The sequence below is a fragment of the Lepidochelys kempii genome, chromosome 2 (assembly GCF_965140265.1).
Source record: "Lepidochelys kempii isolate rLepKem1 chromosome 2, rLepKem1.hap2, whole genome shotgun sequence".
Classification (NCBI taxonomy): Eukaryota; Metazoa; Chordata; order Testudines; family Cheloniidae; genus Lepidochelys; species Lepidochelys kempii.
Window position 1 is genome coordinate 100,235,968 of NC_133257.1, and position 25,786 is coordinate 100,261,753.

At 43.7% G+C, this 25,786-nt stretch overlaps 1 protein-coding gene and 1 long non-coding RNA gene across 4 annotated transcripts in view; one reads left to right on the plus strand and one right to left on the minus strand.

The window, feature by feature from the left end:
- The window catches only part of LOC140906883 (lysine--tRNA ligase-like), a 38,468-nt gene extending 20,125 nt beyond the window's left edge, over positions 1-18,343 (minus strand). The window contains exons 1-6 of one of the 2 annotated variants that reach the window (XM_073331762.1): positions 18,035-18,343; positions 12,407-12,482; positions 5,788-5,953; positions 3,468-3,561; positions 1,852-2,038; positions 320-445 (exon numbers count right to left, since the gene is read on the minus strand). In XM_073331762.1, coding sequence (XP_073187863.1) covers positions 320-445; positions 1,852-2,038; positions 3,468-3,561; positions 5,788-5,953; positions 12,407-12,482; positions 18,035-18,072 — 687 coding nt within the window. In that variant the 5' untranslated portion in view covers positions 18,073-18,343. Of the gene's footprint in view, positions 1-319; positions 446-1,851; positions 2,039-3,467; positions 3,562-5,787; positions 5,954-12,406; positions 12,484-18,034 lie in introns of those variants that run through there. The other variant, XM_073331763.1, reaches the window with a different exon arrangement.
- A 212-nt stretch (positions 18,344-18,555) lies between these two features.
- Positions 18,556-22,181, plus strand: LOC140905941 (uncharacterized). 2 transcript variants are annotated; one of them, XR_012156992.1, is made up of 4 exons: positions 18,556-18,611; positions 19,569-20,115; positions 20,744-20,804; positions 21,695-22,181. It is a non-coding gene; the product is annotated as an uncharacterized lncRNA (long non-coding RNA). The 2 variants fall into 2 exon arrangements; XR_012156991.1 differs by lacking the exon at positions 21,695-22,181 and having other exon boundaries at positions 20,744-21,060.
- The last annotated feature ends 3,605 nt before the right edge of the window (positions 22,182-25,786 follow it).

Genomic DNA, 25,786 nt, shown 5'->3' on the forward strand with positions numbered 1-25,786 from the left:
ACCCACCTACCTCTGAGGAGTGTTGTGAGAATTAATGTCTGTACAGTGCTTTGAACACATATGCTAAAGTCTTCAAAAGCAGCTAATGATTTTGGGTGCTCAACTTGACACACCTTGAGAGAGATTGATTTTCAGGAAGCGCTGAGCATCCTGCAGCTGAAAACGAGACCCATTAAACATGTCTCAGGTTGAGTGAGCACCCAGAATCATGCATCACTTTTGAAAGCCTTGGCCATTAAAATATTAAAGTATCTGAATAATTATGAAACATGTCATAACATAATGCAACCATCACATCAATCATCTTCTCAGGCTGTACCTCAAGAAATCCAAGATTATCCAGGAAGTTTCGTAAGTAAGTGATAATTTTACTCCTGGTAATAAACTTCTGCCTCACAGAGTCATTCATGATCAAGTCTAAGTAACGTTGACGGTATCTGGTTTCCTACAAAGAATCACAAAAAATGATAATATAGATACTGATGAAGCACTGTATCCAGCTATTAAACCAACATTCAAAATTAAATCAAAATTACTACATAGTATGCATTTCTTTTGATTCAGATATTTCCCTCAGTAGGAAGAATAACCTGCATTCCTATTCCAGAAAGGAGCGAGAAGAAAGCAGATGTTATGACCTGCCAAACAGAAATCCAAATTAAAAAATAAAATCCCACATTTTTTTTTAAAATGAAGTTTATGTTTCAGTTTAACTGTCCCAAATTCTTCCTTTTGAAACATAACATTAACCAAGTGTAAAAAAAACAACACAGGGATGTATTTGTGGTCTAAGCATCAGCCTTGGCATACCTAGACTCCCTTGAACTGTAGATTCAAATTAGGCAAGTCTGACTCAGCCTTCACAGTAAGTATATTGAGTGCCATGAAGAACTCTGAGATGGGATCTTTTTGGGTACTGTAGCAAGCTTCATTTGGGGGCCATCAGGCCTAGTGGTCAGGCCATGGCCAAATTCTCTCTCTCTCCGAGTCTTGGGACTATTGTTCTGGGCAGTCCAGAGGGCCCAGCAGCCAAGTCACAGTTCATTGTCCCCTGAAGTCCTCTGGGATCTCTCAGGTGGCTGAGGGAGAAGGGAAGTATAGGGGGACCTAGGCCCTCATTCTCCACCATGTCCTATCTGGGGGCTCAAGGGGAGAGAGGATGGGGTGGCTCTATCCCTTCTGGCTGCCAATCCAGATTAGCCTCCTCTGGGCTGCTTTCTACCTTCACTGCAAGCAGAAGGCTGGGGCCATGCCCCAAACTGAAGGGAAAACAAAAAGTCTCAATAATTCAGAGCCCCAGATGGTGGGAGATGGGGCCTTCCCAACTCAGAGTCCAGTTGTTGCTCCTAGTCAAAGAAAAGGGGGGGGGAGGTGGGAAGGGGGTGTCAGGCTTCCAGCCAAGTCTTACTCACAGAGTTTCGTCCTTTCCCTGTTGATTGCTCTGCCTCAGTGGATACAGTCTGTCTGCCTTCCTTTAGGCTGCCCCTGGCCCCCCACACTCTATCAGCTTTGTTTGGAAATAACTGCCCAAATATCCTTGTATAAAATTGCCCCTTCCCTCTCTGTACAAGCTGGCTTCTGCCCTCCCGCACTCCAGTAGTGGCTGAAATTCAGTAATGGTGTTTGCATGCATATTCTTCATAAAGCATTTTGTGGCAGTTTGGGCTGAAAAGTGTTATATTAATTCAAGGTATGATAATGAGATCCATAGCTTTTTGTTTAAACTGTACAGACAAAAACAGGCCAACATGAATTTACCTGTACAAAAGAACCTAAAGTAAATCCCATGGAACAATTGCTTCCAGGCAGCTACTGATGGGCTCCCCAGCCATTGTCCCTGACTGAAGTTACCTGATCTTTGAATCCATAATGAAGATGAGGCAGCATATGCAAACATGGTGACAGCAGCGTTATTTCTGTAGCTATGATGCTAAGTTCTCCATGCTTGGTTCGCCCAGGATATCCCAAAACTCCTATGATGTCTCCTCGCCGCAGCTTATCTATGGTCTTAGTGAAAAGGTCTTCAGACTTAAAAAATCTGACAAAAAGAAGCAGCTGACTTAGAAATGTAGACTCCTTTCCAAACCATTAGTTTTCTGTCTAAGGTAGAAAATAACTTTTAGCAGTTAGGATAATTTTTTACAAGGATGGTTTTAGTTTAAGATATTTCTTTCTTGATTGAAATATAGTTATTTATGGTTATTGAGGGTAGATATAATAGATTACAATAATAATTTAAATAAAAAGTCACCTAAGTGAAGTACACTATGAATTTACACTAGTAACTAACTGCTTAAATGTGATTGAAAAGATCAGTCAACTTTAACTACACTACCCAAATTTGAATTATATTGCATTTTTTTGCCCCTTGATACTGTAACTATTCAAAAAAAGGATTTCTCCACTAAACCACTGGGTTGGTTAATAGAAATTAAAATCATCATTTTCGGAATGTAAGCAATCAAAAAAATAGATAGACAAGTACAGCAAATAGCCACAAAGATTCTTTCAGATTTTCACATGCATTCACTTTGACTATGTTCACATCCCTTTTGTATTTGCTCTCTGCCAATAGTCTAACATGTTTTCTTGCAGGAATATTTGCCCAACTAGAACATTTTAAGGGAATATTGCAGAAAGCAAATTTCAAATTCCTATTCCCAAGCACACGCCAGAAAACTGGATTTTATAAGAGTCACACTTGCATTCAGGAAACACATCCTCAACTGGGATAAAGCAGCATAGCTCCTTTGACATCCAATGTCTGATTTACCCCAGCTAAGGCGCTACCTCCCCCATATGTGTCCAATCAAAATAGAACATCACAGCAAACAGTTCAAGAACAACAAACACGTTGAAATCTGTTAGAAATCATTTGCTGAATGTTTGCATGCTAAGTGTGAATAAAGGTATAGACCCTAATCTGTTGCTGTAGAATTCATGAACAGAAAAGAGCCAAATAAGACTAACAATTATTCACAACAAATAGTTTGCCCAGCCAAAGAGTAAAAATGCTTAGCCTTTAATTAGGCTATGGTTAGAAGCCCATTGAAGTGAGTGGGGAGACTCATCACATCAGTGTACTTTGGGTCACCCCTATAGAGCTTTATTCCTTTTGAAGCATTGTGCAAATATTAACTAATTAAGCTTCCTAGGAACTGCTGAGCAGCTGCTTGGAAGAGCACCATCAATAAGGGGTTAAAACCACAAAGTTCAGGGTAGTTTGGATCTGGATCTGAATTTTAGGTTTGGACCACAGAAAGGTTTGCTTACTTCTAACACTGAACAAGGAACTCCATTAGAATAAGGTAAACAGCTTTATTCCTAAAGCTACTCTCTCTCTCTTTCTGCTTCACTGCAAAGCTTCTGCCAGCAGCCTTCCCAGGCTCCCTGCAACAGATTTAAAGAAGCAGTGTGTACATGTGTATATATAGGCTCCACATTATTCATAAGTAACATTTACTCACTTAGCATTGGCCATAACTTGTAATTTAAATCCATTTCCCCGGAGATCATAGAAGAAGAGCTTTGCACCAGCAGATCTCTTGGCATGAATTCGTCCTGTAAATAAATAAATAAAATAGAGGGTTTTTTGGTCATTTATCTACAAGCAACCTGCTGGGAGAATTCCATGTCTAGCGACTAACCCGAGTGCTTCAGACCACAGGTGTCTGTATGGATGAGCTGAGGTTATCCAGCCTTTTCTTTCTTTGGACTATTTGATAAGAGAGAGACCATCTCATTGACCCATCTCCCCACCCAGAACCCCAGTTTGGACTACCAGAAAAGGCTCTGTTGAGCACTGGCAATAATCAGAATATAGTTTGAGAACTTATGATGTAGAGTTACAAAGCCTGAAAATAATTATAGGAGAAGTGTATGTCTAGTGCCACATTCTATTAGACATTAGGATTATTCATAATCACAGAGCAGACTAAGTGCACTTTCCAATCAAGGTGCAGGATTTTGAAATTCTCTGTTCTAATATAGGGCTTGATCTATTTCTTGGATAACTTCAAAGCAAGAGACGATTACAGTGGTTAGCAGCCTCCTGTGAGAGGACACCTGCATGCTCATAGAGAGTTTCAGAGATTCCTCGAAAAATAAAGAAGATTGATATCAGTGACAGACTGTCCGGCTCATGATTTAGAACAAATACACTCTTCCGCACGATACAAAGGAGGCGATACTAGAATCGGTGCAGGTGATGAATGCAGGAATAACTGATCTGCTTCAGATATGACTAACCCAAACCTTCAATCAAAACTGAAGACAAGTTTTTGTTTTGTTTTGGAGTGGGACTTATTTTTTTAAAGGAATTCTCTCTTTTTTGTACCCCTGCACTTCCTGCAGCTGCTCTTAGTTCCAGGGAGGGACCAGTCCGCATGACATGACCAGGGATTGAGTGGAGGACAAAGGTGGCTTAAACTTAATTTTGCATGCCCTTGCCACTGCTAACCTGAGCACTCCTCAGTCACAGTTCAGGATTTGTACCCATAAATCCAGGGAGGGAGGTCAGGTTACTAGGTATGACTCACACCTCAGCTTCAACTCATAAATCCTCCTGCCTCAGGACATAAGGCAACCCCTAACTAAAGTTGGCCATGAAGGAACTTTCCCTGGGGCAAATTATTCTGTAACCATTTTCATTACCATTTTTTCACCTTCCTCTGAAGCAGCTGTTACTGCCAGAAACAGGATACTGACTAGATGGACTACTGATCTCATCCAGTATGACACCTCCTGTGACATTATACTTTAACCATCTGTGCTGACAGCCATGCTTCCCTTCAGTACACAAGCACAATCAAGATGGCAAGGAACACCATGGGGCTGATCCCTATGGGACCATCTCAAAATTCCAGTATCAGTTTATAGTCACTCTCTAGTTAAGATATGCTGTGTAACCTTGGGCAAGTCCTTTAGTCTTTCTTTGCTTCAGTTTCCACAGCTGTAAAATCAGTAGAGTAATACTTACCTACCTCAAAGCAGTTTTATAAAGCTAAATGCATTAGTCTGTGAAGTGTTCGGAGAGTCTCAAATATTATAGAGCTACATATTACTCTAATTAATGTAATGGTTTAAGATAGCGTGGCAGGCATCCAGTTTTTGACCTGAACACCAAGTCGAAAAGGGACCCTGGTGGCTCCGGTCAGCACCGCCATGGGCCGCTAGAAGTCCAGTTGGCGATGCTGGGGGGCTAAGGCAGGCTAGTCCCTACCTATCCTAGCACCGTGCTGCACCCTAGAAGCTGCACCTTAGAGACTAACAAATTTATTTGAGCATAAGCTTCCGTAAGCTATAGCTCACTTCATCAGATGTATATACGTGATGTTGTCATCTGCAACAGTAACAGCAGGTCTCTAAGGATGAAAGACTTAGTAAACTTAACTTCTATTTAAAAGGAAAAAAATATTATGTCCAAGTTTATGTTGTTCCCTGGCTCTCTACCCATTTGCAGAGATTTTCAGATGCTGGTTTTTACAGGCTAAGTCCAAGCTATCTCAGAGACTGCTTGATGCCCAGAACCAGATAGCTTAATGGACATTAGCATTAGAGAAATAGAGTAAAAAGCATGTGGTCCTCTCCAAAATCAGAGCAGATGACATTTTGTTTTACTTTTGTTGTATAGTAGTACATAATCTGAAAAGACACACAATATGACCAAGTAATTGGACCTCATTCAAATGTATGCTCTACTGCAACTCACCCTTCCATATGAACAACTAATAAATAAAATGGGAGCTTTGGGAGCAATTAGAAATTACTACCCTGTCATGTACTAACCTGCCAGAGATAAGTGTTTGTCAGGAAGTTGCTCTCCATTTCCGAGGTAGCTGAATTTGGCAAGGAATTCAGCAAGTGTCGTATCTGCATGGAATTTGTGTGGGTAAGGCTGTTCCCCTTTTTCTTTCAGCTGCTGGACAAAACCACTTCGAATCAAATGGTATAGCTGCAATGAAGATTTGGAGCAGAGTGAAGGACTTACAAATGATCTAGAGTCCAGTGTCAATAGTATAACTTTATATTATGTGCTGCAATATGAACTATTATTATGAGGGGGGCTGGTCGCACCTCCTATTATTAAAGTTCCATGATACTTCTCATTATAAGACCTGGTTTTCAGTTGCTTATAACTTTGCCACACGTTAACTGTTCGGGCTGCAGTTTTCCCGTGCCAAGTGTCTGCCTCAGGCTGAATTTTTTTTTAAAGATTTTCAGCCAAAATGGTTTGACTGTTTCTGAGAACAAGGCTAGATATTGTTTGGCTAAAACATGTTAAAAAATTCAGATGAGCTTTTCTTTGAAAAGCTATAGTATCCCCATGCTTGGGAGCAGGGAACTAGAAATCTGGCTGCGGGAGGCCTGTGTGTCAGGTATGTGCTATTTGCCATCCCCACAAAAATCTGCCAGAGTGTGGCCAAGTTATAAGCCCTTGAAAAATATTGCCGTTTGTGCATGCTGCTTAGATTTTAGCAGCTACAATTCCCTGCCGATGCGGTCTACACTGGGCATGCTGCAGCCTGGCACGGAGCAGGACTTCCTCTGAACTTGCAGCTCTGGGCTGCCATGGGCTGTGCTGCATCTCCAGTTCCAGACACCGGAACGGAGAACAAGGAACCTGTCTCTCCTGTGCTCTCAGTGACCCCCCTACGTGGCCCAGGCAGCATAGAGGAGGAAGCCATCAGAGTCGATTACACAGGGGAGAAAAGCTGAACCTGCAGGGAGGAAAGTGCAGATGGGGATGGGGAGCTGGGGGGGAGGAGAGACTGGCTTGTCTAAACTTAAAATGCTACAGCAGCGCCGCACAGCATTTCAGTTTAAACGCTACCTATGGTAATGGGAGGATTCTTCCATCAACCTAGCACTGTCTACACGGGGACATAGGTTAGCTTAATTTTGACACTCAAGGCTATGGATTTTTCACACCCCTGAGCGCGGTAGTTACGCCAACCTACTCAGTATAGACTAGGCCAGAGACTCAGAACCAGTTGGAAAGATGTGAGACATGACAGAACTGATGAGGAGCCAGAGTAGATGGGGCCTGGTTGAATCAGGAAATGAAATCAAGAATGGATAGTGAAGAAGGCTGACTGTAGGATCCATGTCTCATTTGTTGCAGACGTTGGAAGGTGTTTAGTGAAAGAGAAAGGACAGTCTCATGGTTAAGGCAGTTGAATGCTGCCCTGGAGGATTGGATTCTATCCCTGCCTCTGCCACAAAGTTCCTGTGTGATTCTGGGTGAATCACTTAAGCCAAACTTTCTCCAAATCAGAAACTCTTAAGAGAACCTACCCAACAATCAGCAATATTCAAAAGCAGGTAAACAAGGAGCAATTTTTTTTTGTCAACTAAAGCTTGACACGCGAAAAGAAGGGTAAACTCTTTGGGGCAGGGATGGTCTTTTATTGTGTGTGCGCGCACACACGGCCCAAAACAATGGGACTCCAATCCCAGACTGAGGCCTGTCAGTGCTACTGTTTAACACAAACAAATAATAAAATCTGTTACATGAAATTGAGAATTATATGGCAACAAGGAGAACTGGTCACCACATGCCTTCCTCCTGCATATGTTACCAAAAACAGGAACTTTCAGCCATCAGCCTCACCCTCCTTGACCGAATACCAAACAAGAAGGATGATAGCAATGTGTTAACTCCACTTCTTTCTGATTCTAGATGATTCCGTGGCCAGTCCCAGTTTACACAGTGGTTTCCAAAGCAGCACAATCAGAAATAATTCTGGGTCCTAAAAATGACCGCTTCTCATATGACAAACTACAAACATTTCAGAAGCTGTAACGAGCTAATCTTGGCAAACTTAACACTAGGGGGTGCGGCTAGCCATTTGTTCTAATACAGGCACAGACATTGACCTCAACTGAGTTATGTCAATTTACACCAGCTGAGAATCTGGCTCATAGTTTCTTAAATGGTAGTTTCAGTTTGGGAGAAATTGAATAATTTATCTTGACATTCTGTCTAGATCTATCCACCCTGCTTCTCTATCCTCATGCTAACTGGAATTTGAAGTGAGACAATATTTGGAGACACAAATTGCTAGATAATAGGGTCTCCATATCACTGAGAAACTCCTTGGCATATACTGATTCAAGGTATTTCTAATTCTGATAAAGATAAGGGATATTGCCATCTACTGGTCTCTTAAGCAAGCTGCACCATGGAATCGCTTTCCTCTGGTAGGTATCTATCCTTTGATCATCATTATTAAACATGTATGTTATAGCCTATTCCTGCTTCCTACTTATTTTAGTAATAAAAGGCCAAATTCTCAGCTGGTGTAAATCAATGGAGCAACACTGATTTAAATCTGTCAAGGATCTGGTTTGAGAGAGAGAGAGAGAGAGAGAGAGATCAGATGTCTGAAGTTGGTCTCTGTGTTTTATATACACATAGATGAGCATACTATTTTGAGTTTAGAAATACACAGGATTACCCTTTTAGCATGCTGTTTTTCCATATTTTCAACAATTACCAGGCTCCCACTCCTGTAATATGCCTGAGCTAGCATACGTCTGCAGTTCATCAGAATAAAGAACAGACTGTTTTGCTTCAACAGAGGACTTTGGAATTGATTTATAGGCTGGATTAAACTTTCCCCTTTGATGGCTATTGACTTGATGCCTGGCTATAAATCATACGTGGAATCACAAGGTTGCAGTTTATACAATCGGTTGCTAATTTGCTAAGAATCAACAGCAGTGGAAATGGAAGTGAAACCCTTTATTATTAAGGCCTCCACAAAGAGGGACTTCACATGTTAAACTCAAAATGCTAAGATAATTGCAATCATTCAGCTGGCCTACTGTTTGAATTTACCTGAGAGTTGCTGCTTAAATGTCTCCTGTGACATCAACCATCTGTTTGGCAGTAAGGAACACTGGACAATCTATTAAACAGCAGTGGGATTCAAAGGAAAGGATAGAGCCCTTTTGAAGGTTTTACTTTTGAAACTCCACGCCTTTCCTAAAAACTAGTTAAAAAAACAACATAACAGGGAGTATGCAGTGTTGTTGTAGCCATGTTGGTCCCAGGCTATTAGAGACACAAGGTGGGTGAGTTAATATTTTATTGGACTAACTTCTGTTTGAAACAAAAGTTTGAGCTTACAGAGAGAGGAACCCAGTATCACCTGAAAAGCTTGTCTCTCTCACCAACAGAAGTTAGTCCAATAAAAGATAATGGGGAGTAGCTGCTCTTCACAGTGCTTTTATGTAGTGGTTAAGATTTTAATTTAACTCCCGTTCATGATTCTAAACTCTTCTACAATCCAAAAAATCAACACACCCACTATGTTCAAACTGCAAAGTCAGCTGAGCAACTGACTACGGTAAATCAGCTTTTGCCATTAACTTCAGTTATGTTACTATAAAATCCAGCCTTGGTCTCAAAGACATTGATGATTTAAAAAACAAACCAACAAACAAAAACACTGCTTTGTTCTAGGCTTGCCTCTATAAAAATGAAGAGCCATATGAGCATATGTCAACTCACTTCCATAGGAGGAGGTTGCATACATCTATGAGGCCACACAGATGACATTTTGGATTAAAGTGGAGTTATAATATCAAGCTTGAGCAATGGGCCTCAACTGCTGAGTAGATTCTTACAGATTGTTCTAACACAGCTATATCCCTTGTTCTTCAACCAAAAACCATTCACCATGCAACAGTACATTTTGTTGATGTAATTCAGGTGTAAATCTTATTATATCCCTCATGGTTATTGTACATTGGGCTGTATTCACCTTCTGGTAGAGTTCTAACTAGCCTGAGCACTAAATGGCATGAATTCCAAATAATTCACAAGGATACATGGGGAAATCTGAAATATTTGGAGATGGATGTCTATTCTGCATCAATGGAAAAAAAATTTCATTTGAACAAAAAAATACATATATATTTGTTCTATCATCTGTTCCAAACAGCTGAAGTGTTGAAGAGCTAAAAGGCAAACATCAGAATAGGATGGCCACCATAGCAGAGTCAATCACAATGGGACACAAATACCTTCTGTAACATATGAATAAGAACTCTGAGCTAATATTCCACCAACTACTGTGTCCTTTTGAAGCCAATGTACAATCAAGGGGGGAGGAAAAGAGGACCAAAGAATATATTTTGAGACATACAGATCTGCTCATTATCTCCACATATTGCTCATGAGCAGCAATATTCTACCTTGTGACATTACTAATTCCTTCACCTCTGCAAGGCAGCTGGCTTTATTGAATGAACCAAGGGCGTTTCTTTCTAATGTAACTACTGAGTAATCGCTTGTACTATCACTTCTTCCACAGGTACCCATATGCTGGGGTGGAAAAACTGGCTTCCCCTCCCTTTTTAGCTTCCCCCTGCACCCCAACCTTTGAGAACACTTCACAGCTAAACTGAAAGTGATGTATTCAAGATTACATTTAATACTATTGGAGGCTAATTAAGGAACAGAGTATTCAGGACTTGTTCTCTTCATGGATGTGGAGTCTCATCATTAGAAAAGTGAAGCTGTATGTCTCAGTGCTACTACCTCCACTGTCTTGCTATGCTACAATTTGTATAGCGGCTTATAATAATGTGTATATGAAATGCCGATAGACCCTGGTCATCAGCAGGTGGGATCGAACTGGGGACCTCTGGAGCTTAGTGCATGAGCTTCTACCGCATGAGCTAAAAGCCAACTGGCTGTTTGCTAAGGCTATAGAGCAGACTCATTTAACTCTCTCTAAGTGGTCTTGGTGCCACTAGATGAAACCAAGAACCACACCCAGAAAGTGTGTGGGTTACATATAATCAACTTTACTATATAAAATGTTGGCCAAAATTTTCAAATATAGGTACCTAAAGTTAAGGTGAATTGGTAGTGGACTATAGAATCTATTTGAAATCAATTAGTAGTGGTCTCAGGGTAGCCAGCTTTCTTCCTGCTTTGTACCAAGACAGCGGAACAAGTAGGAACAGGAGTCAGAGTTGGTGCTGTGGTGATTTTGACCGATTCTGATGTCAATATAATAGAGACAGAGATAAACATCTTGTGAGATTCAATTAAAACACAATGAATATCAAAAGTTGCCTCTGCGTCATATTGTTTGTTTTAATAGTGAAATGAGTTTTTATATGGTACCATAATTTACTTGTCACTTCACAGACCGGGGTGGGGGTAAGTAAACCATGATTACATGGATTCAAGGATGTCCATACAGGGGTTTGTACCAGTTCAACTAAACTGATTTTGAATTGTAATTATACCAGTCCAATTGGGTATAGACTCTTTGGAGTAGAATCCCCCAAAATTAAAAATTTTGCATATTTTGTGTGTCAAAACACCACAATATAATCACACCAGTTTCAATTTTTTGGTAACTTAAAAATACCTGTCAGCAAGTATGTCTGTAACAACACAGGCAGTGAAAGAGAGTGTCCCAAGAGTAGAGTGTTAAAGAAATGCCTATGACTACACCGTTCCTGTTTCTCGGTTATGCTTTTGTTGGGCGGCTCAGTCTGGCTGTGTCACGTGTGCCAGCTGGGCACATCTTGGGGGGGGAAACTCTGCCCCCCTGGTCTTTTAAGTCAATTCTCCTTTTTTTGCCATACCCCCGTAGGGTTTACCATATTTCGAGTTTCCAAGTAAAGGATTCTGCCAGGAGTGCTGGATGGGTGTGTGTATGTGCACACGTGTGTGCACACGCAGCAAGAGGGTATTTGGGTGTGCTGGAGAGGGCTGCATGGGTCCCCGCCACACCAGACACCTGCACACACACACACCAGAGCCCAGCCACAGGGCCAGATACCCATATCCCCTCCCACTGAGAGCCCAGTTGCAGGCTCTGAGCAGCTTCATTATTGTCCCGCTGGGCAGATGACCTATACCTCCTGAAAGCGGGGGGAGGGGGAAGGGGAGGGAGAGGAGAGGAGAGGAGAGGAGAGGAGAGGAGAGGAGAGGACCACAATTTAAAGTTTTGATCACCCGCAGAATAGCTTGAATCACACCCCCGCCCAGCTGTCCTCCCCACCCCAGTCTCCCCTCCCAGAAAGCAGCAGCCCCCTCCCTGCTGCTCCCAGGTGTTGCTGCCTCTCCCCGTGGGACACAGCTCACTGGTTCTGGCAGCTACCATGCAGAGAGAGGGCCTGGTTGCACATGTGACCAAGCAGGGCTGGGTTCTGCTAGGTCCAGCAGCCCCTAGCAGCAGCCAGCAGCGCCAATTCTGCGGGAAAAATTAAAGTCTGTGCAGAACATTAATTCTGCATTATGCAGTGGCACAATTCCCCCAGGAGCAATAGACAAAATCTTCTTTGAATGGCCATTAGCAGCACATCTCAAAAGATTCAAAACAGTTTAAGTCCAGTCCTGCTTATAGTCAGTTATAGCTCAGCAGGGAATACTCACCTGGGGTCCATATTCCTCTTCAGGTTCTCCTTTTCCCTGGTCAGACACAGTCTTGGGCTTAGTTGTTTGAAAATCCCTGCAAAAGAAGTATCTCCACAGTGAATTCACACTGGACTTTCAGAGGACACTGCCAGTTCTTGTAGGCCCAATATGCTGCACTTTCCCCAAAAAAGCTAAATATGTTTTTAAAGGAGCTTGGTTACAAACCTTAATATGAATGAATTCCACCCCGATTTCTTTATATCAATGAAACAGCAGTGCCAACCCCAAGCTTTCAAAAATCATGATTCAGGCTCCGAAAACTTATAAGATTTAAAAAATAATAAATGCAGGGTTTTTATTTGCCTTCTTGGTTTTGAGCATTTATGTTTCATGCTTGCAAGCTTTCCTCTACAACAGTGTGGGTTAGAAATGTGCTTTTGTTTAAATTGAAGCTGAGATTCTTAGATAATCACCTGACTCCAGAAGCTGAGGCTTTATGAAGAATAAAGCCTCATGATTTTTATCATGAGAGCTGGCAACAGTGAGAAAAATAAGTGTATTTTATTTAGGGTCAAACACAGCAGCATTGTTCATGAGGATCAAAGTGAAACTGAAAAGAATAAGACTATAAACAAAAGCAAATTACCATTGCCCAAGCCTAATGAAATGCAAGAAGTGAACCAAAAAGTTGAAGTATGGACTAGTACATTCATTATATTAAGTAAGATGAAAATATTTTAAATATCTAGTCATTTGTAACAAGTGAGGCTTTTTATATATGAAATCTTAATGTAACAGTGTGACTTAAAATCAAGCTTTTGTTTTTAGTCATATTGAGGAGATTTAATCAAATGTGTTACAGATCATGCTAGATATCTGAGTGGCTACACAAAGACTACATAGCAAGTGAACCAATGCCCTAGTATGCAACTAGGGGTGATATATTTCAGACAAATCTGAGGTCCTGCCCTTTGTGGTCATTAAAGATCCAATGGAAACTGCTATAGAAATTAGGGTGTTAACTCCAGGCAGGGTTCTGGCCAAATTCAGATCAGATAGTTACATTCCATTCACTTAAATTTCTCCTGAAGTTTCAAGTGGAAAAAAAAGTTATTTATCCTGGCCAAGCATTTACGTCCTAACTGTTGGTTGTTTTTTTCCTGAGAGGAGGAGGAAATGGGGGGTGTTTTAAATGTTGCTGTTCACTGTATAATGGCTGCCTTCCCACAGAACGGGCAGCATGTCACTGGGATCTGAAACTCAGTTCCTGCAGATGTGGTTTGTTCACTTCTTTGGGGCCCACTGATGAAAGGTTGTAGAGAAAGATCAGTCATGATGTTTAGTAACAATGGGTCTGATCCTGAGAGCCAGGAGTCAGTGGGAGCTGGGCTGCTCTTATCAAACCTGAGGATTCGGGCTCCTTAATGTTTAAAAATTATTAATACAAAATGGGCCCTGATTTACCCCTGCCCTGTGGCCCTTTTACTCCAGTGAGGCTAGCACAAAGGGAACCTAGGGCCGGTGTAAGGCCCCCACCTTTGGGCAATACCCCGGCACAGAAAGCTCTACTAGCACTGTCAGCTCTATTCCAAACCTGAGCATAGGCTGGGCACAGCAGGTGCTGGGCACAGCAGGTGCAGGGTACAGGGGGAGGAGGCAGACTGGGGGTGGGAAGGTGTTGCTGGGGAAGATCTGTTCCACTGGCAAGTCTATGTCCCTGCCAAGCCCCACAAGGGCCTTTGCAAAAGGGGCACAAGTTACAGTAGCACAGTCCATTGCACTGGTGCCTGCGCAGGGATGGATCTGGCCCTGGTCAGGGCTAGTGGATTTGCAGGTGACTTCAGGTTGCAACATCCAGTACCGTTCACTAATGATCAACTAGTGAGTTGATCTAAAAAGTTTTAAGTGTTGAGTTTTCTGGAGGATTCATCCCCAACTGATTGCCAGCCACTATTGCCAGGGCTGTCTTGCCCTGCAGGACTCAAAGCAGAATTTCCATAAATATCAACTGCAAATTTCTGCCTGCACTGAAAATAAATCAGCTACCTACGGTACTGACATCGGCTCAAAACTCTGCAGTGTCTCAACCACAGACAGCCTCTTCACATCAGCAGCCTTATTGGATCCTTGAATCAGTTTGACCGTGAATAGAAAACTGAAGGGTAAATCCACTTTAGTTTCAGATGCAAAGAATACTCCAACATAATAGCACTAAATAACAGCTAGATGGTGCTATTATGTTGGATTTCAGAGTAGTGGATTTTCAGACCTATTATGTTGGAGTATTCTTTGCATCTGAAACCAAAGTGGATTTACTTTAAGTTTTCTGCTTAAAGAAGCCATGCAGAGAAAATTGATATTAAATTCAGTCCTGTAGCACCATCACAGGGACTATGAAATGGACTCCCACACTGTCAGTGGACTGCCTCACTGGGACTGTATCATCAGTGAGACAGCATACCATCAATAAAAACCACACACAAATAAATAGGTGATGATCTAAGACATCCACTGCATGGTCACATTCCACCACCCAAGAGGCAGAAGTCCAGAAGGAGCTTTGCCTCTGAAAATCCCTTACCCCAAAATACCACTGTGGCAGGCTACAGAGTTACAAAAAATGCCAGTGATCCTGGAGAATCTGCTTCCTTCAGGACAATTCTCTTCAGGCACTGACCTCAAAGAAAAAACACTGATGTACTCTAAAAATTGAGAGAGAGCTAGGGTGGCAAAGACCTATGACAACATGATCAAGTGGAAGATGAGGAACGCCTCAGAACAGGAATGCAGAGAGGCTAGAGAAATATTTAATCACTGCCCCGCATCAACATCCTGTACCCCTGAGGAACTATTTGTGATAAGTGACAACACCAAGTCTTAGCTGTGGTTTTGGAGCAATGACCTATTATTAACCACTGGTATATAGGGGCCAGATTCTCAGCTTCTGTAGATCACCTAATCAATGGAGTTATGTTGGTTAGATATATACTGATTTACACCAGTTAAATCTCCATCAATTTTGATGGAGTTATGTTGATTGACATCAGCGGAGGATCTGGCCCTGAGAATTCTTAATAGCTACCACAAAAGAGACCCATAACTAGAAATCAGATAAATGGGGAAGAAATTTCTAAAGCAAGCATATAAAACTCTGATTTCTTCACAATCCAATGAATGTACACAACATCTTGCACCCATGCACTGCTGCCCAGAACCAACAGGTTACATGTAAGGAATGGACACATTCTTATCTGCCAAGAGATAATCTTGGACACTGTTCTAAATTCATTCCTTCACCAGGAATGGAAAGTTTCCTTGTCTTTGATGATTCCTCTAGAAATCAAATATTGTAAAAAAAAAAAACAAAAAAAACCCACCAATCCAAAACTGCTTGAAGTATGTGTGTCCATTGCCACCCTTAGCATTCACCACCATAAAACCGAATATCTGAAATCGGCTGTTGCTCTGCTCTCTTCAAAAATGCATTATTGCAGGTGATGTAGTATCATCCCTGTGAATTGCACCTTTGGCCTCTGAAATTGTTTTCCAACTGTCTAGTGTCTTCACACTACGTTACAGTATTGCACACACCGGCGCTTTATCCCAAAATTATGGCAAAGGAAAAACAGATGAAAGATCTCTGTGGATTTGTTTTCTCAGTCTTCCTAAACCAGAAACATCTTCCATCCAAAAGTTAACTACTTGTAGCCCAGCTAACCTTTACAAAAAGGAGTCTTATAACAAAATTATAGTTCTTCCTTCATCATATACAAGTTTTGTTTTTTTTTACTCTAGTGACATAAAACTGGAATAATGGGTTCCATCTAAAATTGTCATACTTCCATACTTATGCTTGTAATCAATCAAACCAGCTGATTGGGCAAACCGTTGATATTTTTACTGGTGTATCTGAAAGGACCTTTTAATACACTAAGATGTACTATTAGGGGAAAGAAGAAGCCGCTTCACTGGATACACCTGACATTGTTAGGTACAGTAACTCCTCACTTGCATCCGATGAAGTGAGCTGTAGCTCACGAAAGCTTATGCGCAAATAAATTGGTTAGTCTCTAAGGTGCCACAAGTCCTCCTTTTCTTTTTGCGAATACAGACTAACATGGCTGTTACTCTGAAACTCCTCACTTAAAGTCATCCCGGTTAACCTTACATTGCTGATCAATGAGGGAACATGCTTGTTTAAAGTTGTGCAATGCTCCCTTAGAAGTCTTTGGCAGTCACCAGCTTTGTCCACTGCTTGCAGGAAGAGCAGCCCATTGCAGCTAGCTGGTGGGGGCTTGGAACCAGGGTGTACCGACAGCCCCCGCCCACCCCCCCTCCCACATCAGCTCCCCGCTCCCCTAAGTTTCCTGTGCGGCAGCCACCCAGCAGGCTATCAATTGCCAACAGTTCAGCTGTCCCTCCCCCCACTGCCATGTGCTGCTCCTGCCCCCTGCTTTGGAGCTGCTCTCCAGAGCCTCCTGCTTGCTCTGCAGGGGAGGGGCGAAGAGGGGGGCTAACGTCAGGGTGTCCCCCTCTCCCCTACTCCTGCCCCGCGCTTATCCCTTCTCCATATAGAGCAGGGTCGGGACAGGACAGAGAGACCACAGCTGTTGTCTCAACCTCCTGATCTTTTTAAAGGCAATGTACTTAGAGTTGGGTCAGCACACTTAAAGGGGCAATGCATTAAATTGTTTGTTTAAAACTTATACTGTGTGTGTGTGTATATATATATATATATATATATATATATATATATATAAATAAAATATAGTTTGTCTGGTGAAAAAAATTTCCCTGGAAACTAACCCCTCCTATTTACATTAATTCTTATGGGGAAATTGGATTCGCTTAAAGTCACATTTTTCAGGAACATAACTACAGCATTAAGTGAGGAGTTACTGTACCAGCTTGAAACTATTTCCCACATTGGTCTACTCCTTCACGGACTGGGCCCCGTGTAAAACTTGGGATGGCTTCTTGGGATGCCGACTCCAGTCGGCAGTCGGGTGACTCATTCCATGACATTATGTAAAATTGCAGAATTGCCTGTAATTCATCCCTGAAAGTCAGTAGACAGATACTATTCTTACCTCAAGAGAAAGAAGTTTAAAATAGAAATACGGACAGCCATAGCAATTAATGTGTTGCATCACAAAGAGGTGACCACGAATCATAGAAATACAGTAAGTAGAGCTGAATGATACCTATCCCCCACACTAAAGCAAGAAATGGCCCATTCGTCTCAAAACATGTATTTTCTTTCCAGAGCAGTTGAAAATATCAAGGTGTGGGGGGAAACAACAACAGTATTTACTACATTTTCTACCGGCAAAATTAAAGAGAAAGATTTTCTCTTTTCCAGCTTGCAATCCCATAACGGATACTACTGGAACTCCTCATGCAATATATCGCAAGACAAAATATTAAATTGAGAGAAGGCAACGACAAAACATTAAGTGTAATCATAATTGCACGTAGCATTTATTAGAGTGCTTTATATGTTAATGAACTGACAATTAGTTTGCAAACAATACGTAAATTAGAACAGGAATATTTTCACTAAAAAAAAATCATTTAAAAAAATTGAATTTCAATTTTTTCACAACACTCCTCATAATGATGGCCTGTTTGGCAACAATGGCTTACCCTGAAGAGACAGCTGAAGTCTTTCCTGGATCTGTCATCTTTGCAAAGCTGAGAGCAGATGAAGTTACAGCATAAGTTACAGCATGGAATGCTTGATCTGTTCTTTCACTTAGCTTTATATGGACACTTGAAGGTAGTCACGTGAGTGTCAGAAATTTAGAAAGTGAAAGTTAAACTTCATGCTCTACCCTAGATTTGTGACTGCTCTTGTTTTTTTAAGACATTATATGGGCACCTATAAAGATTAATGAATTGAAAATGAGGGGATAATACATATAAGGGGATTTTTAATTGGGGTCCAAATGACTCAGGTTTAAAATATCTCCTCTTTCACCTTCCCTATCCAAATATAAACACTTATCTAAAGACTTGCAGCCACCACCCATTTACCAGAAAAGAGTCCGATTCCTTTAATTCAATACAGTGTGGTGTCACAGTGCCAGGGTTTTTTTTTGTTTGTTTGTTTTACGTATTCAGCTCAGAGGAGTAGGAAGAAACATACTTCCTGTTGTTAAATGCTTACAGGAATTATGTTTTACTCTGACTCTTAGCCCTTGTCTACACTCACGGGTGGCAGGTTTGTAGAAATTTTGGAGGTACCCAGAACCCAGCCCCCCCCCAAAGTCTCCCCCCACCTGCCTAAGGCTCTGGGATGGAGTTTGGGTGGGATGAGGAGGTCTGGGGTACAGGCCTTGGGCTGTGGATTAGGGTGCAGGAGGGGTGCAGGCTCTGGGATGGGGCAGGAGGGGGTGAAGGGTGCAGGCTCTAGGAGGGAGTTTGGGGGCAGGAGGGGTGCAGGGGTGAGGGCTGTGGATGAGAGGTTTGGGGTGTGGGAAGGGGCTCAGGCCTGGGGCAGAGGATTAGGGTGAGGGGTTGATAAGGGCTCTGTCTGGGGTGTTGGAGAGGCTCAGGGCTAAGGCGGAAGGGCAGCCTGCCCTGCCATTACTGAATGGGGGGTACTAGGACCCTGTGGCAGCAGTTGATGAGGGGAGCTGGGGGAGCAGAGTCAGCATGAGCTGCAGGTTCTGAGGCCTGGGGAGGTGAGCGTGGGCAGCAAGTGGGGGCCAGGGGAACACTCAGGGGAGGTGCGGGGAGGCAGCATGCAGGGCCTGGGGAGAGACCCGGTCCCAAATGCCGGTGGAGCTGGGCTCCCATGCCCTGAATATTGCTTGAGCCCAGGCACCACGAATGTATATAACTCACCGCCCATCTACACTACGAGTTTAGGTCGAATTTAGCAGCGTTAGATCGATTTAACCCTGCACCCGTCCACACGAAAGAGCCATTTGTTTACTTAAAGGGCTCTTAAAATTGATTTCTGTACTTCTCCCCGACGAGGGCATTAGCACTGAAATAGACCTCACCAGGTCGAGTTTGGGGTAGCGTGGATGCACTTCGACAGTATTGGCCTCCGGAAGCTATCCCAGAGTGCTCCATTGTGACTGCTCTGGACAGCGCTCTCAACTCAGATGCACTAGCCAGGTAGACAGGAAAAGCCCCAGGGACTTTTAAATTTCATTTCCTGTTTGGCCAGCATCGCACGACCATGCAGATCTCATCAGCAGAGGTGACCATGGAGTTCCAGAATTGCAAGAAAGCTCCAGCATGGACCGAACAGGAGGTACTGGATCTGATTGCTGTATGGGGAGATGAATCCGTGCTATCAGAACTCTGTTCCAAAAGACAAAATGCCAAAGTATTGGGGGGTGGGGGGGAAGGTATCTCCAAGGGCATGAAAGACAGAGGCTATAACAGGGACTGACAGCAGTGCCGTGTGAAAATTAAGGAGCTCAGGCAAGCCTACCAAAAAACCCAAGAGGCAAATGGCCTCTCCGTGTCAGAGCCCCAGACGCTTCTATGATGAGCTGCATGCAATTCTAGGGGGTGCCCCTACCACTGCCCCACCCCTGTACATGGACTCCTAAAAAGGGAGGAGTCTAACACAACAGGGGTGAGGATTTAGGGGACAAGGAAGATGAGGAGGAAGATGAAACTGTTCTCCCTGACAGCCAGGAACTGTTTATCACCCTGGAGCCAATACCTTCCCAACCCGGACCTTGAAGGCAGAGAAGGCACCTCTGGTGAGCGTACCTTTGTAAATATAATACACGGTTTAAAAGCAAGCGTGTTTAATAATTAATTTGCCCTATAGACTTGGGATGCATTCATGGCCAGTACAGCTACTGGAAAAGTCCGTTAACGTGTCTGGGGATGGAGCAGAAATCCTCCAGGGACATCTGAATGAAGCTGTCCTGGAGGTACTCCCAAAGCCTTTGCAAAAGGTTTCTGGGGAGGGCAGCTTTATTGCTTCCTCCATGGTAGGACACTTTACCACACAGGCCAGTTGTCATTGCATAACAAAGCATGGCAGCGTATGGTCCTGGTGTTTGCTGGCATTCAAGCAACAACTGTTCTTTATCTCTCTGTCTTATCGTCAGGAGAGTGATATCATTCATGGTCACCTGGTTGAAATAGGGGAATTTTATTAAGGAGAAATTCAGAGATGGCTGTTCCTGCTGGGCTGTTTGCCTGTGGCTGAAAAGAAATCATCCCTGCTATTAGCCATGCAGTGCAGGGAGGGGTAGAGCAATCATCCCAGAGAATTGGGTGTGTGGGGGTGGTTTAATTGGGTTTCTGCTGCACATGAACCCGGAAACATCAGCCCCTCCTTTTAAATGGCCAATGTGTCTTTTTTTTTTCCTCCCACAGCTGCAAATGTTTCAACGCTGCCACTAGCATCTCCATCCCAGAGGCTAGCGCAGATAAGAAGGTGAAAAAAAACCCCACTCTCCTGTTGTAATGTTCTCTGAGCTCATGCAGTCTACCCAAACTGAAAGAGCCCTGCAGAATGTGTGGAAGCAGACAATGGCAGAGTCCAGGAAAGCACAAAATGAATGCGAGGACAGGAGGGAAGCGTGAGAGGACAGGTGGCGGGATCAAGAGGAAAGTGGCATCGGCATGATGAGAGGAGGCAGGATGCAATGCTGAGGCTACTGGAGGATCAAACGGATATGCTCCAGCATATGATTGAGGTGCAGGAAAGGCACCACTGCAGCCCCTGTGTAACCAACCACCCTCCTCCCCAAGTTCCATAGCCTCCTCACCCAGATGCCCAAGAATGCGGGAGGTGGGGTTGAAATAGGGGAATTTTATTAAGCGGACATTCAGAGATGGCCGTTCCTGCTGGGCTGTTTGCTTGTGGCCGACAAGAAATCATCCCCGCTGTTAGCCACGTGGTGGGGGAGGGGTGAAACGATCATCCCAGAGAATTGGGTGTGTGGGGGTGGTTTAGTTGGGTTTCTGCTGCACATGAGCCCAAAAACATCAGCCCCTCCTTTTAAATGGCCAACTCAAGGGGTGCTTGGTATGGGAAATGAAAGCGCTGCTGTTTGAAACCATTCCCACATATTATGAAGGTTAAAGAAGCCAAAAGACTATGGCTGCAAGCCGAATTCTGCTGCCCAGGCCTGTGTGTGTGTGTGTGTGATCTCTCACACCATACCGGCAGGCCTTCGCTATAAGAGGCAAAATGTGACCTTGTACCGAAAGCACATGTACTATGTAATGTTAAGAGCTTGGTTCACCGTGAAAGAGTCTACCCATTGTTCTCTAAAATGTGTCTTTTTAAAATACTACTCTCCCTTTTTTCCCCTCCTGCAGCTGCAAATGTTTCAACGCTCCTCCTATCATCTCCATCCCAGAGGCTACTGCAGATAAGGTAGTGAAAAAACCACACTCATGATGAAATGTTCTGAGCTCAAGTCCTCCCGCACTGAAAGAGCTCAGTAAAATGCGTGAAGGCAAGCAATGTCAGTCTAGGAAAGCACAAAATGAATGCGAGGGCAGGAGGGATGTGTGAGAGGAGAGGTAGCAGGAGCAAGAGGAGAGGATGCAATGCTGAGGCTACTGGAGGGTGCTCCAGCATATGGTTGAGCTGTAGGAAAGGCAGCAGGAGCACAGCCCCTGTTCCATAGCTCTCCTCCCCAAGTTGCATAGCCTCCTCACCCAGACGCCCAAGAACATGGGGGGTATGGCTCCAGGCACCCAACCACTCCACCCCAAAGGACTGCCCAAGCAACAGAAGGCTGGCATTCAATAAGTTTTGAAGTTCAGTGTGGCCTTGTGCTTCCTTCCTCCCTCCACCACCCCACCTGGTGCTTCCCTCCTCCCCCACCCCTTCCGGACTACCTTGGCAGTTATCCCCCTATTTGTGTGATGAATTAATAAAGAATGCATGAATTTGAAACAACAACAACTTTATTCCCTCTGCAAGAGGTGATTGAAGGGGTGGGGGAGGTCAGTTGGCTTACAGAGAAGTAGAGTGAACCCAGAGGGGTGGGTTTTCATCAAAGAGAAACAAACAGAACTGTCACACCGTAGCCTGGCCAGTCAAGAAACTGGTCTTCAAAGCTTCTCTGATGCGCAGTGTGCCCTGCTATGCTCTAATTGTCCTAGTGTCTGGCTACATGCAATCGGGCAATTTGCCTCAACCTCCCACTCTGCCATAAATGTTTCCCCCTTACTCTCACAGATATTGTGGAGCACACAGCAAGCAGTAACAACAACGGGAATATTGGTTTTGCTGAGGTCTAATTAAGTCAGTAAACTGCGCCAGCATGCTTTTAAATATCCAAATGCACATTCTACCACCTTTCTGCACTTGCTCAGCCTGTAGTTGAACAGCTCCTGACTACTGTCCAGGATGCCTGTGTATGGCTTCATGAGCCACGGCATTAAGGGGTAGGCTGGGTCCCCAAGAGTAACTATAGGCATTTCAACATCCCCAATGGTTATTTTCTGCTCTGGAAAGTAAGTCCCTTGCTGCAGCTTTTCAGACAGACTAGAGTTCCTGAAGATGTGTCATATACCTTTCCTGGCCATCCCACATTGATGTTGGTGAAATGTCCCTTGTGATCCACCAGTGCTTGCAGCACCATTGAAAAGTACCCCTTGTGGTTTATGTACTGGCTGCCCTAGTGGTCTGGTCTGAAGATAGCATGCATATCCCTATCTATTGCCCCACCACAGTTAGGGAACCCCATTGCAACAAAGCCATCCACTATGACCTGCACATTTCCCAGAGTCACTACACTTGATAGCAGCAGTTCAGTAATTGCGTTGGCTAGTTGGATCACAGCAGCCCCCACAGTAGATTTGCCCACTCCAAACTGACCGGTAGTTGACTGGCGTTGCAAGCTTCCACAGGGCTATTGCCACTCGCTTCTCAACTGTGAGGGCGGCTCTCATCTTGGTATTCATGCGCTTCAGGGCAGGGGAAAGCAAGTCAAAGTTCCATGAAAGTGCCTTACACATGTGAAAGTTTTGCAGCCACTGGGAATCATCCCAGCCCTGCAACACTATGGAGTCCCAGTCTGTGCTTGTTTCCCAGGCCCAGAATTGGAGTTCCATGGCATAAGCCTGCCCCATTGCCACCAGGATGGTCAAATTGCCAGGGCCCGTGCTTTGAGAGAAGAAGTCTGTGTCCATGTCCTCATCACTCTCGTCACATGCTGCCGTTGCCTCCTCGCCTCCTTTTGCGGGTTCTGGTTCTGAACACACTGCAGGATAATGTGCGAGGTGTTTACAATGGTCATAACTGCCAGTGATCTGAGCAGGCTCCATGCATGCTGTGGTATGGCATCTGCAGGAGAGCAGAGTTGCAGTGGCAGTGGTGGCTGACGATGGATGCCATGAGAATAGATATTTATAGAGAACAACGAGAGGACTTGCAAGGTGGATTCATGAAAGCAGGAGAGCAGAGTTGCAGCAGAAGCAGTGGTTAGAGAACCAGTTTTGCAGACCTACTCCACCGTCTGCTGCCAGCACCACCAGGATACAACAGTGGTTGTGTCGGTGAGCAGAGCTGAGTGGGCTGCATGCTTGCTGTGGTATGGCAAGACAAGAGCAGAAGAGCAGAGTTGCAGCAGAAGCAGTGGATGACGACGGTCATATAGAGGACCTGCAAGGTGGATTCATGGCACCAGGAGAGCCAAGCTGCAGCAGAAGTGGTGGTTCGATGAAAATGGTTAGCAGTCCTACTGCACCGTCTGCTGAAAGCAGTATGGCGTCTGCATGGAAAAGGTGCAAAACGATTGTCTGCCATTGCTTTCAAGGAGGGAGGGGCAACTGATGACATGTACCCAAAACCACCCGTGACAATGTTTTTGCCCCATCAGGCATTGGGAGCTTAACCCAGAATTCCAATGGGTGGCGGAGGCTGCAGGATAGCTACCCACAGTGCAATGCACTTAAAGTCAACGCTAGCCACAGTACTGTGGACGCACTCTGCCGATTTAATGCGCTTAGTGGGGACACACACAACTGACAGTATAAAATCGCTTCCTAAAAAATTAATGTCTATAAATTTGACCTAGTTCTGTAGCGTAGACATATCCTTAGAGGTGCAACCCTGTGAGTTGCACTCTTCAAGCAGTCTCCTCAGCTTGTTCTGGAATTAGACAAGTATTCACATCACAATACACTAGAGACTGGGGGGAAAGGGAGGAGGGAAGAGAAGATCCTCAGCTGGCATAAATCAGCATAACTCCATTGAAACTCATGTAAACCAGCATGGTCAAACAGTTTCTATTCTATCCAGGTCCAGGGGATTAGAAAGATCTTCCCCATGAGCAATTGTTTCACTTAAGGGTAACATCTCCAGAAAAGCATCGGAGACTAAAATAGCAGAGTACTTAAGTTATAGTATTCACAAGCAATGTACAAAGCAAAGTCATACAACTGTGAATGTTAAAAAGACATATAATAGGAATGTATGTATAAAATGGCTACCTAGCTCGCTTGATCAATAGCTCAGCTGGCCAGAGATTTTCTAATTACTGAGATTGGTATAAGTACAAAAGGAAAAAATAGTAAATGTACTTAGAAATGGTAGGATTCTTTCAACCACTTTTCTAATTCCCCTCTCTGCTAGGTGCTGAAAACCAGGCCTGAAGTATGAGAGCATATACTAGTGCTTCCATTTGAATTTCTCAGGGCCCAGCCACCACATCTCCTTGTGGGATGTACATACATTTGAATGACCCCCTCCCTTATATGTAGGTTCATGGTTGCATGCTCAAGGTGATAAGGGTTGGGGATATTACTCATTATACCAGTTTAAGAGTTGGCTCATTTCTGCACAAGCTGCATATGATAAGATGACCTTGTTTCGAGCTAATTTTCAAGAGAAGTGGGGCCTGATAATCATCAGCTGGGCAGAGATTCTCTTTCCTCTACCAGCAATTGATCTGTGACTAGCCTGATGCTAGTGAAACCTGGCTGAATCCATTTAACCAGTAATCAATATTATCCCTTCAGGGCCTTCCACCCAGTTAAACTTTCCTTCAGTCAGAAATAGGCAGGTTTAAAATTTCATGTCTCACTGCAAGCAAACATAAAAAGGGAAAAGGCATGTGCAAGCCGGAAGCTGACCGAGCAGCAGGAATTAGATAATACTTCTCTTTACATACATAGCATGACACTAACTCTCCTCAGGAGAGAGAAAAGCTGGAACTCGCTCTTTAAAAGACCCAAGGCTTTCCTATAACTAAGCTGACAGTACCTTCTCTAGTTTAGCTTAAGAGGAGTATACAGGAGATACAGTAGCCATTTCTTTGGGTTTAGTTCCTTTTTCCCCCTCTACTTTTCATAAAAGCATGTTAAGGAATTCTACTATTGGGTGGAAGTACAATCACTCTGTCCAATGAGAAAAGAATCCATCAACCTCAAAAGGAGAGGTGCTAAGGTGTGTTG